Source organism: Diaphorina citri, unplaced genomic scaffold (genome assembly GCF_000475195.1).
Source record: "Diaphorina citri unplaced genomic scaffold, Diaci psyllid genome assembly version 1.1 scaffold910, whole genome shotgun sequence".
Taxonomy (NCBI): domain Eukaryota; kingdom Metazoa; phylum Arthropoda; class Insecta; order Hemiptera; family Psyllidae; genus Diaphorina; species Diaphorina citri.
This window is the reverse complement of record NW_007378341.1, coordinates 97,461-115,364: the sequence shown is the minus strand read 5'-3', so window position 1 is coordinate 115,364 and position 17,904 is coordinate 97,461. Positions and strand designations below refer to the sequence as shown.

The 17,904-nt window shown below is 40.4% G+C and overlaps 2 protein-coding genes across 2 annotated transcripts; one reads left to right on the top strand and one right to left on the bottom strand.

Moving 5' to 3' along the window:
- Positions 1 to 414: 414 nt before the first annotated feature.
- Positions 415 to 4,360, bottom strand: LOC103513005. Its single transcript, XM_008477814.3, has 2 exons — positions 4,250 to 4,360; positions 415 to 919 (listed from the first exon to the last, which is right to left on the bottom strand). Exon 2 carries the CDS (start codon positions 856 to 858, stop codon positions 415 to 417), a length of 444 nt encoding a protein of 147 aa, XP_008476036.1. The 5' UTR covers positions 859 to 919; positions 4,250 to 4,360.
- A 2,908-nt stretch (positions 4,361 to 7,268) lies between these two features.
- LOC103513000 lies at positions 7,269 to 17,780 on the top strand. Its single transcript, XM_008477810.3, has 9 exons — positions 7,269 to 7,285; positions 7,627 to 8,426; positions 8,911 to 9,105; positions 11,958 to 12,172; positions 12,580 to 12,802; positions 13,194 to 13,351; positions 15,265 to 15,582; positions 16,818 to 16,884; positions 17,371 to 17,780. Exons 2-9 carry the CDS (start codon positions 7,688 to 7,690, stop codon positions 17,451 to 17,453), a joined length of 1,998 nt encoding a protein of 665 aa, XP_008476032.1. The 5' UTR covers positions 7,269 to 7,285; positions 7,627 to 7,687; the 3' UTR covers positions 17,454 to 17,780.
- The last annotated feature ends 124 nt before the right edge of the window (positions 17,781 to 17,904 follow it).

Here is a 17,904-nt window from a genome sequence, read left to right as displayed (position 1 = left end):
TTGTTTCCTACATGGTCTAAGATAGAATTCTTAAAGATCCATCACCAGGATTTGAAAGGGTTTCGTAATCTCTCTGTGTCCAAGTTTTCCAATAGCATTGAAAACTACATCAGACAAAGCTTTGACTAAAACTTTGACAAAAGTAGTGAAGCACGTGGGAATAGCAATTCAAGATGGTACAATATGTATACAACTATACATGCATAACAACTCGATACTCGTGCTTAAACAATATGCAGAATCTGTGTCAGGGATAAAGTCCGAATAAGGGAGTTGCTGATTTATTTGCCAGGAATAATCAAGTAGATAAATACCTATACTTACTGATAGCTGATAGCACACAAGTACATAGACCTATAGACCAAACTATCTAAGGGTGTCTAGGACTTGTGATTACGAAAAGAAGGGGTGTGGCTATACCATCTTACCAGGTAAGTAGGTCCTTTCTTTGATTTCTTCAGAAGATAAAACAGTTACTATTGGAAATTCAGCACTTGATTCTGAGACAAGGATACTGCTATGGCTAGGGGTTTTGGCCCATGGATTTGATGCATTGGTTATTGTCGATCTAATGGGGTTTTCTAGAGGAGCACCATTGGTTCTGCAAACTTCTGTCTCGTTGGGGCACTTTCCATTCCCGACTTGGTTGTACTCGGACTCTATCGTTTTAATCTGGATATCGTTATTCATGAACTTGCTCGTTGTGGGAGAGGTTGTTTTGAATTCGTCCAGCAAGCTTGGACCATCTTGGTCCATATCTTCGTCACTCAAGTCTAAAGACTTCTGGGGAGATGAAGGGTGACTGGCAGTTAGTTCTTTGATGCAGTCCAGCAATGGGAGAGGCTCATAGGTCTTCATGGTGGAGAGATTTGGATGGGATGGTGGAATGTACCGTGACACGATACATCGGGAGATGGATCTGCAACAGAAGAAACAATAGTTTTGTTAAAATGTTAAAAGGTTTGATATTGACAAAGGGAATCGTCTTAATCTAATGAAGTGGTCACTTTCCACGTCATGTTTAGGGTTTTCCTCTGTGTACTTGTTATCTGTGTAGTCTATGTACTTTGGGGGAAAACAGTGTTGATGGGAATTATTGTGTTTATACAGTTAACAGTACCGTACGCCATAACATAATAGAAGTTCTATTACGATTCTCCGAATTCTCCACAAGACCACATTCGCACACATAACACACATTCCAACAGTTACAGTATATTATTTACAACCCAGGCACCTATTAGTGAGGTACCTGTATCGAGATAACAATGCTCGAACCTTACAATGACCTTCGTTGAGTACGGCGAATATACTGCTAATGTGGCAATACAAAGGAAAATCATAGGTTTGTACTTTTGAGCAACACAATCAGCAAGGTTAAAACTTGTACGGAGAAACTATGGGTGGTGTAACATGCTGTTTTGACAGAACACCAGATGAGAAAAGATAAGGCGTAGGTTAAGCAAATTTTGAGCTAATCAACAAAGGCTATATTATCTGAATCTTGCTAATCCAGCTCATATTAAAGACCTAGACTAACCTGATAAACCATAATCCATACCGAATTATAACTAATCCTAACTGTTCCAGTAGTCAAGGCCAGAAACATTACTAACCATTTGGCGTATGGTAGCAAATTCCGCAAATACCGGCCGGTGCCAACTTCCGGAGAATGTTATATCAAAGGACAGAAGCAGAAGATAAGGCTTTACTCATATCAAGCCAATCAGTCAATTTGCCAAGTTTCTCCACAAAAGGGAACTTAAGAAGAACCAATTACCACAAAAGGGATTAGAGTAACTATACAGTATACACTATACCATCATAACTATCCGTATAGTTACAAATACCATTCCAGTTAAGAATGGGACACATACACAATGGAGTCCAATTAAAATATCAGCAAGAAGACTTGTCATGATGATTAGGACGTTGTTATAAGTTTTGAGATGCTATTGTGTGTCTTGGAGATGCTATTATGTCTTGTGCTATGACGTAGGAACGTGGGAAGACGTGGAGCATGTTGCTTTTGTTAATGGACATGATCAAGTTCGTCATTTTCTTCAGAAGAATACGACGTTCTTCATCAACAACAATGCTGACAAAATCATCGTTACCAACAACATTTTCTGTAGCATCTTTATCATAATCACCAACAACCAAACTAACAGCGGAATACGAATAAGAGTAGGTGATAGATTCGCGCATCATTTAGGTGAAGATTGTTAATCTTCACCAACACCTCTCAGACAATCAGCAAACAGATTTGTTATTCAATGTCAACCGGTTACTGATAGTATATTGGTTTGTATCATCAACTTCTAATTGGCATAAATTACACGGACCTGGTATCCTGGTAAATAATAAATAAATTGTAGGTACCTACTTGTACCTTGTACTTGTAAAATACTTATTGAGACGTGCTTTTGTATGTAGAAAATTACCCACGTAAACAATTACATACGTGGCATTTGCTTTTGCTAAGGTACTATAGGTTTAAATGCCGATTCCATAGATCAATATATTTTTCATGTTTTGATACTCGTATAGGTCATTTACACTGTCGGTTAAGACTAATGCCAAACGTTTAAAAAGGCCTCATATACCTACTACTGGTATATTTTATAGCAATGTTCTTTACGATTCCTATACTTATGATGTTAAAACTATGTGAACTAGGAATCAATGTTGAAATGGTGTCCTGCATGCAAACGGAGAGAGTTAAAAACGGCCAGAAGTTGACAAACAAGAGGTTGACTTGCCTGCACACCCAGAGGTAAATGTACTTGGTCAAATGGTCATGTGACCATTCTAATCTAAGGACAACAGATTGGACCGATACCAAGTCTGATCTAGATAGGAACCTTGTCTCAGAATCAAGTGCTGAATTTCCAATAGTAACTGTTTTATCTTCTGAAGAAATCAAAGAAAGGACCTACTTACCTGGTAAGATGGTATAGCCACACCCCTTCTTTTCGTAATCACAAGTCCTAGACACCCTTAGATAGTTTGGTCTATAGGTCTATGTACTTGTGTGCTATCAGCTATCAGTAAGTATAGGTATTTATCTACTTGATTATTCCTGGCAAATAAATCAGCAACTCCCTTATTCGGACTTTATCCCTGACACAGATTCTGCATATTGTTTAAGCACGAGTATCGAGTTGTTATGCATGTATAGTTGTATACATATTGTACCATCTTGAATTGCTATTCCCACGTGCTTCACTACTTTTGTCAAAGTTTTAGTCAAAGCTTTGTCTGATGTAGTTTTCAATGCTATTGGAAAACTTGGACACAGAGAGATTACGAAACCCTTTCAAATCCTGGTGATGGATCTTTAAGAATTCTATCTTAGACCATGTAGGAAACAAAGGAAAGAATTTGTTGGTGGATGTGTCATTTTGCCCAAAACCTCCAAATTTCCCTGTGTGAGATAGGACAGGAGAAGATATAGGGTGAGAGACAAGAAGTAAAAGGTAGTGAAAGAGAGAAATGAGCAAGATACATATATGGTGAGAATACACACCCAGTAAAATATGATTCAAGATTCAACTCCATAGGTACCTACAAACAAACAGAGACCTCGAGTTAAATAAAAGTACGTAAAAAACAAAGTTCAATTCCCAAACTTATTAAAACATGAAACACAAAGTACAAAAGGTGCACAGACTGCACAGTCTAACGCAATGCAACGTGATGAAACCTTACAATTCTTGCAAAACGATCAAAATAAATTGCAAAGTGATGTTCTGAAAATGAAGGCAAGGAAGTTACGACTTCATTATTGATGAAGACACGGACACGATTTACACGAAGCTGTGTTCACGGATTAGTTGCCTGAGACCTGACGGAAAACGTGAAGTAAGGTCTGACCTGACAGAAGATGTAAGTTTGACCTGTAGAATACGTGAAATAGGTCTGAAATGAGAGCTGGCTTGACAGAAGACGAGAATTAAGACGTTAAATGTGTCCCTAGTCAGGTACAAATCGTGAAATGTGATACGAAATACTGTCTGTCTTGTTAAGAGTGAGTACTTAGTTCAGTAAATAGTGCGAACCAAAAATGAGAACCTTGGTAGGTGTGATAAACCAAAAATTGATTTGGAAAAAAAACTTAAATATTTTCGCCGAGAAATTAGAAAATCAAAATTCTTTGCATATCTATTTTAATGATGCGCCTGCCCATCATTACACTATAGGTAGGCTGGATAGGCCAATTCTACCTACAGGTATAATAGAAACTTACCTCGGTATCAACCAATACCCTTGCTTGGCATTGGTTTATGGGATCCTGACACGAAACACAGAGGAAAATACGACAGCAAAAGTACTAAAACCCTACATCCTACTTTGCCGACTGATATAGAAAAGACACTTCTAGGTTCTATGAGTACCTACCTAATGGCTAATGGAAGTAATACAAGACCGAAGGCCCAAGGACTGGTGGTGGGTAACTTAAAGCAATTCTGCACAATTTTATGACGCCATTCTTCAAGAAATACCTACCGCTGAGAAACAACCGGCACATAAAATTTTCTGTCTAGCTAGCAGAAAAGAAAACGACATGACTATATTCCCAATATTGACCGGCTGATAAACGAGCATCAAAGCAGTACCCGGCAAAAAGGTTAAGTAATGTGTGTCAGGGATAAAGTCCGAATAAGGGAGTTGCTGATTTATTTGCCAGGAATAATCAAGTAGATAAATACCTATACTTACTGATAGCTGATAGCACACAAGTACATAGACCTATAGACCAAACTATCTAAGGGTGTCTAGGACTTGTGATTACGAAAAGAAGGGGTGTGGCTATACCATCTTACCAGGTAAGTAGGTCCTTTCTTTGATTTCTTCAGAAGATAAAACAGTTACTATTGGAAATTCAGCACTTGATTCTGAGACAACTCGTGATTACGAAAAGAAGGGGTGTGGCTATACCATCTTACCAGGTAAGTAGGTCCTGTCTTTGATTTCTTCAGAAGATAAAACAGATACTATTGAAAATTCTGTACTTGATTCTGAGACCAGGTTCCTATCTAGATCAGACTTGGTATCGGTCCAATCTGTTGTCCTTAGATTAGAATGGTCACATGACCATTTGACCAAGTACATTTACCTCTGGGTGTGCAGGCAAGTCAACCTCTTGTTTGTCAACTTCTGGCCGTTTTTAACTCTCTCCGTTTGCATGCAGGACACCATTTCAACATTGATTCCTAGTTCACATAGTTTTAACATCATAAGTATAGGAATCGTAAAGAACATTGCTATAAAATATACCAGTAGTAGGTATATGAGGCCTTTTTAAACGTTTGGCATTAGTCTTAACCGACAGTGTAAATGACCTATACGAGTATCAAAACATGAAAAATATATTGATCTATGGAATCGGCATTTAAACCTATAGTACCTTAGCAAAAGCAAATGCCACGTATGTAATTGTTTACGTGGGTAATTTTCTACATACAAAAGCACGTCTCAATAAGTATTTTACAAGTACAAGGTACAAGTAGGTACCTACAATTTATTTATTATTTACCAGGTCCGTGTAATTTATGCTAATTAGAAGTTGATGGTATCCTGAACGATACAAACCAATATACTATTAGTAACCGGTTGACATTGAATAACAAATCTGTTTGCTGATTGTCTGAAAGGTGTTGGTGAAGATTGTTAGAACCTAAATGATGCGCGAATCTATCATCCTAATGTGGTTGTATGTTGATAGTGAAAATGATGAAGTAGATGTTTTGTTAGTTCACTATGATTTGTAGCATCCTTAGTACATAGTATGGTTGTTTGTCTTTCACTATGATTTGTTGCATCCCTAGCAACCCTAAGCTGTGATTTTGTTCTTGCCAAGATCTTCTTCGTTGTTGGTTCATTTTGGATTTTGAAAGATGTTGGCAAATTGGCTATACTCATTTGTAAGGAGGTACCTACCTACTCTTGTTCGTATTCCGCTGTTAGTTTGGTTGTTGGTGATTATGAGTATTATGCTGATATCAAGTTCTTAACTAGGAAAGTTCTCGTGTGTGCTTTATTAAATTTTATAACGTTTTGTTCAGGTGCTCATTATTATCGGATACGTTTCACTTGTAAGTAAACTCATGGGATATAATTGAATTTCATATAGGTACACAGTTATTGTTAAGATTATCTACTTGATTATTCCTGGCAAATAAATCAGCAACTCCCTTATTCGGACTTTATCCCTGACACAGATTCTGCATATTGTTTAAGCACGAGTATCGAGTTGTTATGCATGTATAGTTGTATACATATTGTACCATCTTGAATTGCTATTCCCACGTGCTTCACTACTTTTGTCAAAGTTTTAGTCAAAGCTTTGTCTGATGTAGTTTTCAATGCTATTGGAAAACTTGGACACAGAGAGATTACGAAACCCTTTCAAATCCTGGTGATGGATCTTTAAGAATTCTATCTTAGACCATGTAGGAAACAAAGGAAAGAATTTGTTGGTGGATGTGTCATTTTGCCCAAAACCTCCAAATTTCCCTGTGTGAGATAGGACAGGAGAAGATATAGGGTGAGAGACAAGAAGTAAAAGGTAGTGAAAGAGAGAAATGAGCAAGATACATATATGGTGAGAATACACACCCAGTAAAATATGATTCAAGATTCAACTCCATAGGTACCTACAAACAAACAGAGACCTCGAGTTAAATAAAAGTACGTAAAAAACAAAGTTCAATTCCCAAACTTATTAAAACATGAAACACAAAGTACAAAATACAAGTTTTAACCTTGCTGATTGTGTTGCTCAAAAGTACAAACCTATGATTTTCCTTTGTATTGCCACATTAGCAGTATATTCGCCGCACTCAACGAAGGTCATTGTAAGGTTCGAGCATTGTTATCTCGATACAGGTACCTCACTAATAGGTGCCCGGGTTGTAAATTATGTACTGTAACTGTTGGAATGTGTGTTATGTGTGCGAATGTGTGTTATGTGGAGAATTCGGAGAATTGTAATAGATGGCGTACGGTACTGTTAACTGTATAAACACAATAATTCCCATCAATACTGTTTTCCCCCAAAGTACACAGACTACACAGATAACAAGTACACAGAGGAAAACACTAAACGTGACGTGGAAAGTGACCACTTCATTAGATTAAGACGATTCCCTTTGTCAATATCAAACCTTTTAGCATTTTAACAAAACCATGAAATCGATGCAAATTACAATAGATCGGTTTATTCAAAATAACATACTGGGTGAACAATAAAACAGGTGCCGGATTCAAAACTGGGTAATAGGTAGGTAATACTGGGTAAGTGGGTAATATGAACACTGAACAGGGTATTTTTTGTGATTGAATGATTTTGTAGTCAGTGAATTCACTCGTATACTAATGTTACTGAGGATCATTGCGGTTAAAGTCACCTTATGCCGGCCACTCAGACGGTCTGACAGACAGTCGAAACGTGTGTGGTGGAAAAAAGCTCGAGACCGTGGTCTGTCAGACCGTCCGAGTGTGAGTGACCAAAAACTCCACCATCATGTGGATTCTATTTCGCTGTTTCAGTGAAACAGTTTCATTGTCTTTCGTCTTAGGTGGCTGAGAAACGAGCGAAATTGTGTTCGCTAAGGATCGCAGATCCATCTCCCGATGTATCGTGTCACGGTACATTCCACCATCCCATCCAAATCTCTCCACCATGAAGACCTATGAGCCTCTCCCATTGCTGGACTGCATCAAAGAACTAACTGCCAGTCACCCTTCATCTCCCCAGAAGTCTTTAGACTTGAGTGACGAAGATATGGACCAAGATGGTCCAAGCTTGCTGGACGAATTCAAAACAACCTCTCCCACAACGAGCAAGTTCATGAATAACGATATCCAGATTAAAACGATAGAGTCCGAGTACAACCAAGTCGGGAATGGAAAGTGCCCCAACGAGACAGAAGTTTGCAGAACCAATGGTGCTCCTCTAGAGAACCCCATTAGATCGACAATAACCAATTCATCAAATCCATGTGCCAAAACCCCTAGCCATAGCAGTATTTCTAATACAACCCCCTCTAGTGATCATAATGTTAAGTATCCACAACCATTAGGAATCGAATCTCTTCCCAATCCCAAAGTCCTACCAGAAAGATTATCTTCCACTGAAACTCATTGTTGCCATAGTAACCAAGAATCTCAACCAAGTGATAATGTTGCCAATAGATCTGACAGTAGACTAGACGAAATAGAGACAAGGGTCACCCCCAGCCATACAGCCAGTGGATGTAGAAACAAAACTTATTGCGGAGAAAGTGCTAGTCTGAGTAACATTGAAACGTTAAGCCCCTACGTGAGAACAAATGAATTCATCAATGAAATCCTCAAGAGTCCTGTACGTCCTGGACCTTGTGTAGTTCCTTATGAAGATCAAGTGGAGTGTGGTATATCAGGTGAGCTTACAACTTTTGTTCTATTCACTCTTGTTCCGATTGTTCCCTTGTTCCACTTGTTCCTCCACTCCTCCTCCCTCCTCCACTCCAGAAAAACTCTTGTTCCAATTTACTCCTTTGCCATGTAAGTCCTTTGCCATGTAGAGAGGGTGGGGCATATGTAGTAACATGAATTTGTTCAAAAATTGTTATGGATTTATATTGACGTATGACGGTCGGAATGCTTTTTCCCCTCTTGAATTCCTGACTTAAGCATCTCCCAGATCACTTACTATTTAACATTAACAGTAGTAGATATTACTCGTTGTTCTGTCTGAATCCCTTTTCTCAAAAGAATGCCAATTTACCCCTTTGATTCCGTCCGTCTTTCAGAATTCAATAACATGAGTGGACTTTAAGACATTGGTCATTACCCTTTGTTCTGTCCGAATTCCTTTTATCAAAAGAATGCCAATTTACCTTATTGATTCCGTCCGCCTTTCAGAATTCAAAGACATCAACTTGAACTCTCCACTGAAGCCATCGCCGGAAGAGCCCGAACAAAACCCCCTGGCCGATTCCCATCTGGTGCATCTCAGAACTCTGGAGGAAATTGATGAGGATGAAGCGTTGTGCTTGTGCTCCAATTCTGTGTCCTCCACTCTCTCCTCCACAACTAAGAGGGTACCTTGCATTTCTGGTGAGTTCATATGCCTTTGTGGTAGGGACTGATCTTAGCAGGGAAACATCTAAGGAGATTCTAAGGCCAACCTCTCACTATCAGGTAGACTTGACAAGTACACCTGATCAGGTCCGCCTGTCAGGATTACCTGATACCTGACAGTAAGTGACTGGCCTTATAAGCTGTTGTTACCTCCTCGGTGAATCCTCGGAGACTATGCCCAAAGTTTTTCTGATAATTCTGAGAGTCTGAAAAGGTCCACCTGATACCTCATGAGCAGATGAGCACACACAACAGGTAGACCTGATCAGGTGTACATATATGTCAGGTCCACCTGATAGTAACTGGCTGGCCCAAGAGTAGTAACTCTTCTCTCTTAGGGGTTCCCCAGCCAAAGTCAGTTCTCATACTCCTTTGATCGTAAACTCCTTTATCTCGGATGTTAGAATCCCAAGTTTCCTTAATTTCCCATATATTTCTTTTGTTTCTTCTGGTTTATTCAGAATTTGAATTGCTGTCTGAGAAAGAGAGAAAAAAAAATCTTTTCTTTGAGATTTCTTTGACAGACTTCCAAAGCTTTGACAAGGAAAAGTTACGTCACAAAGAAACCTGAAATGTACAAATGTACATAGATTGTAGGTACATTATGGTACATAGATGCACAAGTAGGTACCCACCTTAAACAAGGGCAGTGGAGGCACGCAAATGTTAGCAATGTGAACTCTGTGTCACTTGGTACCAGGTGAAAGATTTCTTGTACCTCCACCTGATAGTAACTGGCTGGCCCAAGAGTAGTAACTCTTCTCTCTTAGGGGTTCCCCAGCCAAAGTCAGTTCTCATACTCCTTTGATCGTAAACTCCTTTATCTCGGATGTTAGAATCCCAAGTTTCCTTAATTTCCCATATATTTCTTTTGTTTCTTCTGGTTTATTCAGAATTTGAATTGCTGTCTGAGAGAGAGAGAAAAAAAAAAATCTTTTCTTTGAGATTTTTTTTGACAGACTTCCAAAGCTTTGACAAGGAAAAGTTACGTCACAAAGAAACCTTAAATGTACAAATGTACATAGATTGTGGGTACATAAATGCATAAGTAGGTACCCACCTTAAACAAGGGCAGTGGAGGCACGCAAATGTTAGCAATGTGAACTCTGTGTCACTTGGTAGCTTGGTACCAGGTGAAAGATTTCTTGTACATTACTTCTTGTCAAGTTGTGACTTAGTTCAAATAAACTAAGAACTAAGTTACAATCTGTGTGGTATAGTGTTACAAAAGTTTCAATGTCAGAGCCTTTCCATTTTAGTTCAGAAAGGGCAAGTATCTACATATAAATTATTTGCAATGATGTGCCATTTGGCATTTAGAATCTCTCATACACATGTACTCAGTGTATTTACAGACCTACATGCTTCAGGATATGACGATATATCTAGTTACTCACGCACGTATAAAAATTTCCTTCATAATAGGGAGGGAGATAGGCAGGTACTTATTATCCATGAATTAGAAATTTTGACTGAAGTGAAAAGGACCAACTACGAAGTCTTTTCAACCACCTTGTACATCAACCAAGATATCTTTTGGCATTTAGAATCTCTCATACACATGTACTCAGTGTATTTACAGACCTACATGCTTCAGGATATGACGATATATCTAGTTACTCAAGGACGTATAAAAATTTCCTTCATAATAGGGAGGGAGATAGGCAGGTACTTAATATCCATGAATTAGAAATTTTGACTGAAGTGAAAAGGACCAACTACGAAGTCTTTTCAACCACCTTGTACATCAACCAAGATATCTGTTTTAGGTTTTAGTTCCCCGCAATTGTACATATCTGTTGCCTGTCTAATTTCGTATTCATTTCAGTTTTTCAACAACAAGGACTTGTTTTGGCAACATTTTTGGCAATGTTTACATTTGGCGAGGTATTCGTTCATTGTTTACACCAGCATTGTTTATGATAATGTCTACGTACTCCTTGTCGATAGCAGTTCTCTTGTTTGTTTTCATTCCTTCGGAGAAAATGTTTTCCAGTTCTTTCTCAGAAATGGTTTGTTTTGATTAGTTTGCTTGCACTGTTTGCACGCCCGAGCAGGTTTTGTGCTGATTTCACATATTCCATTATTCTATGTTTGCTGTATTATGCTGATATCAAGTTCTTAACTAGGAAAGTTCTCGTGTGTGCTTTATTAAATTTTATAACGTTTTGTTCAGGTGCTCATTATCGGATACGTTTCACTTGTAAGTAAACTCATGGGATATAATTGAATTTCATATAGGTACACAGTTATTGTTAAGAGAAGGTGTAATAATAAGGCTGTATACTTCCTTATGTTAGGCCAGCCACTCACTATCAGGTAGACCTGACAGGTATGGCTAAAAAGGTCCACCTCTTAGGTCCACCTGGCCAAAGTAAGGGGTTGCGAACATTTGATTTCAGTATGTGGAATGAGTTTGACTAGCGAATAACTAATTTTATGTCTATAATAATTAAATGTTGATACATTTCATATTTTATTCTAACTCCACCTTCTTCTCTCTCCTCCAGACAGCGCTGATATCGATTAAGTAAACTCATGGGATATAATTGAATTTCATATAGGTACACAGTTATTGTTAAGAGAAGGTGTAATAATAAGGCTGTATACTTCCTTATGTTAGGCCAGCCACTCACTATCAGGTAGACCTGACAGGTATGGCAAAAAGGTCCACCTGGCCAAAGTAAGGGGCTACGAACATTTAATATCAGTTTGTGGAATGAGTTTGACTAGCGAATAACTAATTTTATGTCTATAATAATTAAATGTTGATATTTTTGATACATTTCATATTTCATTCTAAATCCACCTTCTTCTCTCTCCTCCAGACAGCGCTGATATCGACTCCGGAGCCGAATCCGCCTCATCCTCCTGGGAGCGTACTGTGGCCGAAGTCAAAGGGGCTGCCATCTCGCGGCTCCAAGAAGAACTACGTAGTGCCCATGAGGAGCTTAAACTCAAGGACGAGGAGGTGGCACGACTGAGTCAGCTCCGAGTAGAGGTCGAATCTGAACTGGAAGAGCTGACTGCTAGTCTGTTCCAAGTAAGTCGGTCTTCGGAGCTCACCGTCACATTGGCGTAGTACCTACGTAAGAGGTCTAGATTTAAGTAGGTACAAACCAGGTCTCGGTTTGCGCTCAGTTGCCGGAAAATATAGAAGCTATTTCCCCCCCCCCCGAATCAGGTGCTTTAACACTTTTAGGAATATCGTTCGCGCGGGTGCGGCGAAGCTATCTTTATTATGATCATAGGTAGGTGGTGGTCCAAGTCAAGTAATCGGGGGCAGGGAGGTACAATTGTGACTAATACCGTGAGTTTTTTGACCTTTGACACAACACAAAGAATTATTAACGGATTATTAAAATACGAGTAGCACAAATAATTGAGGTATTTAAAATTTAGCATCTTGTAGACGTGTTTTCTTTCATGCGATTCCTTTTTCTCCTTCAGGAAGCCCACAACATGGTGCGGGAAGCTAACATGCGTCACGCGACCTCCGAGAAGTTGCTTCGAGAAAGCAAGCTCCAAGTCGACGTTCTATCGGCCGAAGTAAGCGCTCTCAAGACTCTGGTTCTTACGTCCACTCCTAGTCGGCCGAACCCGCATTTACACCCGCAGATCGAAAGCAAGAATTCCTCTGGGAAGGAGGACGGTCAGAACTCTTCATCGTCAGGTAAAATCTTGATTGGAAGCGTCCTCCTGCTTGTCAGTAGGTTCCAAGGCTGGGAAATCTTAAATATTTTCATGTCCATTCACGTGACGTTGTTGTAGTGTACCTGTCCTGAACGAAATTACCTACAATATGATAGGAAAACTTTGGACTACATCTTTCTGACTTCACGTCACGTGACGTGATGGTAGTGTTTAGATTATACGATTATAGTCAACGTGACTGAACCAACGAGATTGTGAGATTCCGCTTTGTGAAGCAAGTGTGGATGCCCAAAGAGGAATCTCATTGGTTCAGCCATGTTCACTATAAAAAAGTCACATAATCGAATACGGCTTGTTTCTTCCTTTAGAAACTAGTACATTCAATCTCTCTCTCCTTTCCTTCACCACAGGATCTGGCGGTCTGTTCCGGAAGCATAGACGCTCTCCCTCGCACTGTCACCTCAAATACGGGCGGGAAGATTCACCTCCTTCCGAGACCGGAGAAGATACTGACTCGAATAATCTTCCCTCGAACTCAGACGCTGTGTATACCAAAGACTGTAAAGAAGTAAGTGGAAAAGGGGAAATTCCGAGGGAAAATATTGTAAGTGTGGTCTTCGGATGCGTGGTCAAAAACACACGTTAAATTTTATGATATGACTACTTCTGGATAAAATTTCCCAAGGTATTTTTCGTCATCAAATATTTAGTACTTGCAAGAAGCTGAGCTCTATTTAATCATAAGTAGAACCCACCCTCTCTAGTAGTCCCTAGGGTACATGCAGAATGCCGACCACTTACACTGATACCGTCTGACAGACCCTGCAGATGGACTCTACTGGTAGGGATGATAATATTTGGCAACAAATATCATCCCTACGAGAGACCAAGTTTTAGGTCGGTCCGGACTTGACGACCGACCCTGAGTGACTTAGGGTTGTCCCTGGAGATAGCTAAGGACCCCTGGGCCGACTGTTGATGTGTTCTTGTCTTGTTGCCCATTATACCCCCTGGGTTTGTGTTTGTATGACCAGTTAACTAGATCGGTCTTTATTAGACCTTTTTTGCTCGTGACAAAATTGTTTACTAAGAATTCCAATTTTTTCCTTCGTAAAAAAAAAGAGTATATGCCTATTCTTTAGTCTAAGGGTCCTGGGTTCTGTCGTAGATGCGATGGTTGGTCCTTTGTAGTTTAAGGTGTGCCCGGACGTGGCGACCGACGCCGGGTGGCTGGGGAAGACTTGGAAAAGAACGTAACACACAACTGGTTGCTTAGCTTACTAAAGTAAGGATTAGCTTTATTTCACAAGTTGATGCTACCTCAGCCGATTTCCAAACCAGAATGTTTTTTTTTTGGATGCTCTGGTTCTGGTACACACACTCGAAATTGTTTGTTTCTTAGGCGATCACGTCCTTTCCTAGGTCCAGTGATATCTTCTATCTGAGTTGAGGCTGGGGAAGACTTGGAAAAGAACGTAACACACAACTGGTTGCTTAGCTTACTAAAGTAAGGATTAGCTTTATTTCACAAGTTGATGTTACCTCAGCCGATTTCCAAACCAGAATGTTTTTTGGATGCTCTGGTTCTGGTACACTCACTCGAAATTGTTTGTTTCTTAGGCGATCACGTTCTTTTCTAGGTCCAGTAATATCTTCTATCTGAGTTGACTTACGCAACCTTCGGATAAGATTGTGTAAGCTTACTCCAACTCAGCTCTGGTATCATTGAATCTTGAAGGTGGGCTCTCTGCTGGCAGCGATGATATTTGTTACCAACTACACAATTGTGACGGGTACCTATTTTGGTAGGATAGCCTGTCGGGATTTAACGTCTCACGACGGGGAAAGGTTTTTAGAACGAAGAAACAAACAGGAGTTTGGGAATGGTATTTATTTAATATGTAAAATTTATTATATTGGTAATGGAGAATAAAATATAAAAATAAATAGATCAATAAATAGTCAGCAGAAACTGACTGGCCGTGGCGTGACACAATGTACAATGTCATTGTATGTGTCTGTAAATCCAAGGCTATTTTCTCTCGTCTACCTCTAATCCTCAAAGTCAAAAAGGTATTTACTTCGTAGTACAGAGCAATCTGGGGTTCGATAGTTCGATTCCTAAAGATCGAGCACAACGATACCTAATAATCTTAGTGCTCTATTCTGTACTTGCATATGTATGTAATTCATAAACTATTATTATCTGAAGACTGACGTAATATATCTGTTCTCATGCTATGGGTACCGGGTGGCTGGGAAAGACTTGGAGGACAAAACATAACACAACTGGTTACTTAACTTAACAAATTGATGCTTGGCTTTATTTCTCAACTAGATGTTGCCCTAGCCGACTTCCAACCTAGAATGTTTTGACAGACCGAGGACTGACAGATCTAGGTCAGTCAGACAGTCTGAGCGTGAGTGGGCGGCATTGAACACCCCCTACAAGCCTAAAAGTCACCATATTTCTACTTCCAGGTAGACCCTGTCGTACACCGGGAATTCCTCGAGTGGCGTGCCTCTCCCACGTTGTCGAAAGACAGCCCCTTCATCGCTCGTATCTACTCGGAAGACATCGACAAATGCCTCGAGTTCTCGAACGAGGACCTCGCCAGTCTCGTGCGAGCTGCCATCGACTCGGGCGATATTTACATCGAGTCCGTCAGCGACAAGACCAAGAGCTGCTTCCCCCGCAAGTGTGCCTTGTTGGAAGTGCCGCGTCTATGTCAGTATCGGATGAAACTGAACGGGGAAAGTGACACCTGGTATTACATATCTAAGCTGTGCAGAAATAGAGTGAGTATTGTGAAGGTATCCATAACTATCTGGCACTACAGCCCACTGTGGGCCTTCGCTGTGAAGACGGGGCTTGTAAAGTTGTGTCCTCTGGGAATTAATATTGCGTGTAGCCACACACTATCAGGTAGACCTGTAAGACCTGACAAGTACACCTGATCAGGTCCGCCGTCAGTATCGGATGAAACTGAACGGGGAAAGTGACACCTGGTATTACATATCTAAGCTGTGCAGAAATAGAGTGAGTATTGTGAAGGTGTCCATAACTATCTGGCACTACAACCCATTGTGGGCCTTCGCTGTGAAGACGGGGCTTGTAAAGTTGTGTCCTCTGGGAATGAATATTGCGTGAAGCCACACACTATCAGATAGACCTGATCAGGTCTGCCTGTCAGGTGTACCTGATTGTTTGTGTGTATGTGTGTGCGCGTGCGTGTGTGTGTGTGTGCGTGTGCGTGCGCGGCTGGCCTTTCTCCTGTCTTCCTTCTTTCTTCACTTTCGGGACGATAAGACCTTGCAGTTACAATTCCCTTTATCAAACTTCTTTTTAAAAAAAAAGAGATAATGGGATTGTGTTTTGATTTTCTAAACAATTTTCACATTTTAAAACGACTGGCCGTGGCGTGACACAATGTACAATGTCATTGTATGTGTCTGTAAATCCAAGGCTATTTTCTCTCGTCTACCTCTAATCCTCAGAACACCAAAAGGTATTTTACTTCGTAGTACAGAGCAATCTGGGGTTCGATAGTTCGATTCCTTTTCTCTCGTCTACCTCTAATCCTCAGAACACCAAAAGGTATTTTACTTCGTAGTACAGAGCAATCTGGGGTTCGATAGTTCGATTCCTAAAGATCGAGCCCAACGATACCTATCTTAGTGCTCTATTCTGTACTTGCATGTGTAATTCATAAAATATTATTGTCTGAAGACTGACGGAATTTATCTGTTCTCGTGAATATATCAGGCTACAAGTACACCGGCCTGTCTGGTGTGTGTGGTTGTGTGTGTGTGTGTGTGTGTGTGTGTGTGTGTGTGTGTGTGTGCGGCTGGCCTTTCTCCTGTCTTCCTTCTTTCTTCACTTTCGGGACGATAAGACCTTGGCAGTTACAATTCCCTTTATCAAACCTCTCCAGAAAAAAAAAGATAATGGGATTGTGTTTTAATTTTCTAAACAATTTTCACATTTTAAAACAATTTCCACATATTCATTCTGTGTCCTGTATCTTTTTCAGATTATCAAGGTGTGTGATTTCCTCAACTATCTTCACTACATACAAAGAGGCCTGGTCAAAAGTTCTGGTAAGTTACGGTGGTACACAGTTTCGGGTTCGAATCAAAAGCGAGGTATAAGATTATATCCTGTTTTAAGGCCAGCCACTCAATATCAGGTGTCAGGTTGACCTGACAAGTGGACCTTTTCAGCCGTACCTGTCAGATCTTCCTGATAGTGTGTGTGCTCATCAGGTATCAGGTAGACCTGATAGGCGGACCTGATCAGGTGTACCTGTTAGGTCTACCTGACAGTGAGTGGCTGACCTAAGAATGTGACCCCTTGATCACAGTGTCTAATAAAAGTCCATCCTGTTTTAAGGCCAGCCACTCAATATCAGGTGTCAGGTTGACCTGACAAGTGGACCTTTTCAGCCGTACCTGTCAGATCTTCCTGACAGTGTGTGTGCTCATCAGGTATCAGGTAGACCTGATAGGCGGACCTGATCAGGTGTACCTGTTAGGTCTACCTTGACCGCAGTGTCTAATAAAAGTCCGTTTCCGTTTCTTTCCTAGCACACGACATTTACTGGGAGATCAATCGACTTCGCAAGGAAATCGTTCTGGCTCGATTGGGACTCACCAAGGATGAAGATTGAACCCTCGTGCCGTGCACTGTGAGGCGTTCAATGAAACCAGGTGTGATATCTGATGAGGGACCAACAAGAATACGAGCTGGACCCTATGGAGGATGACAAGTATTCGGGTAAATCCATGCTTGGAGAGGTGTAGACAGAAATGGAACTTTCATGGACCCTGAGGTATTTTGGCGAAGCATCCATGGCTTTTCTGGAGCCCTTCTTACTATCAAAGGTTATCAGTTTATGAGAATGGTTTTCCGTCTTTCGGTATTTTGACCTTTTGACATAGGTTTAGAGGTAGACGAGGGAAAGTGAAAAAGAATGGATTTACTTTGGAATGTGACACTAGAAGACCACATCTGATTTTGGTCGATTTTGGCTAGGTCTGCGTGCTCCGCTTCCAGGCTGTCTGATTCCGCTCTGAAGTTGTAGGCTATTTTGGCTTCTCCCAGACGGATGGCTCTGCTCT

Bases quoted from the DNA above. Each gene is read 5' to 3' on its own strand.
- LOC103513005 (XM_008477814.3), bottom strand. From the start codon at position 858: ATGAAGACCTATGAGCCTCTCCCATTGCTGGACTGCATCAAAGAACTA.
- LOC103513000 (XM_008477810.3), top strand. From the start codon at position 7,688: ATGAAGACCTATGAGCCTCTCCCATTGCTGGACTGCATCAAAGAACTA. The intron at 12,173-12,579 runs GTAAGTCGGTCT...TTTCTCCTTCAG, and splicing joins TGACTGCTAGTCTGTTCCAA to GAAGCCCACAACATGGTGCG. The intron at 12,803-13,193 runs GTAAAATCTTGA...CCTTCACCACAG, and splicing joins TCAGAACTCTTCATCGTCAG to GATCTGGCGGTCTGTTCCGG.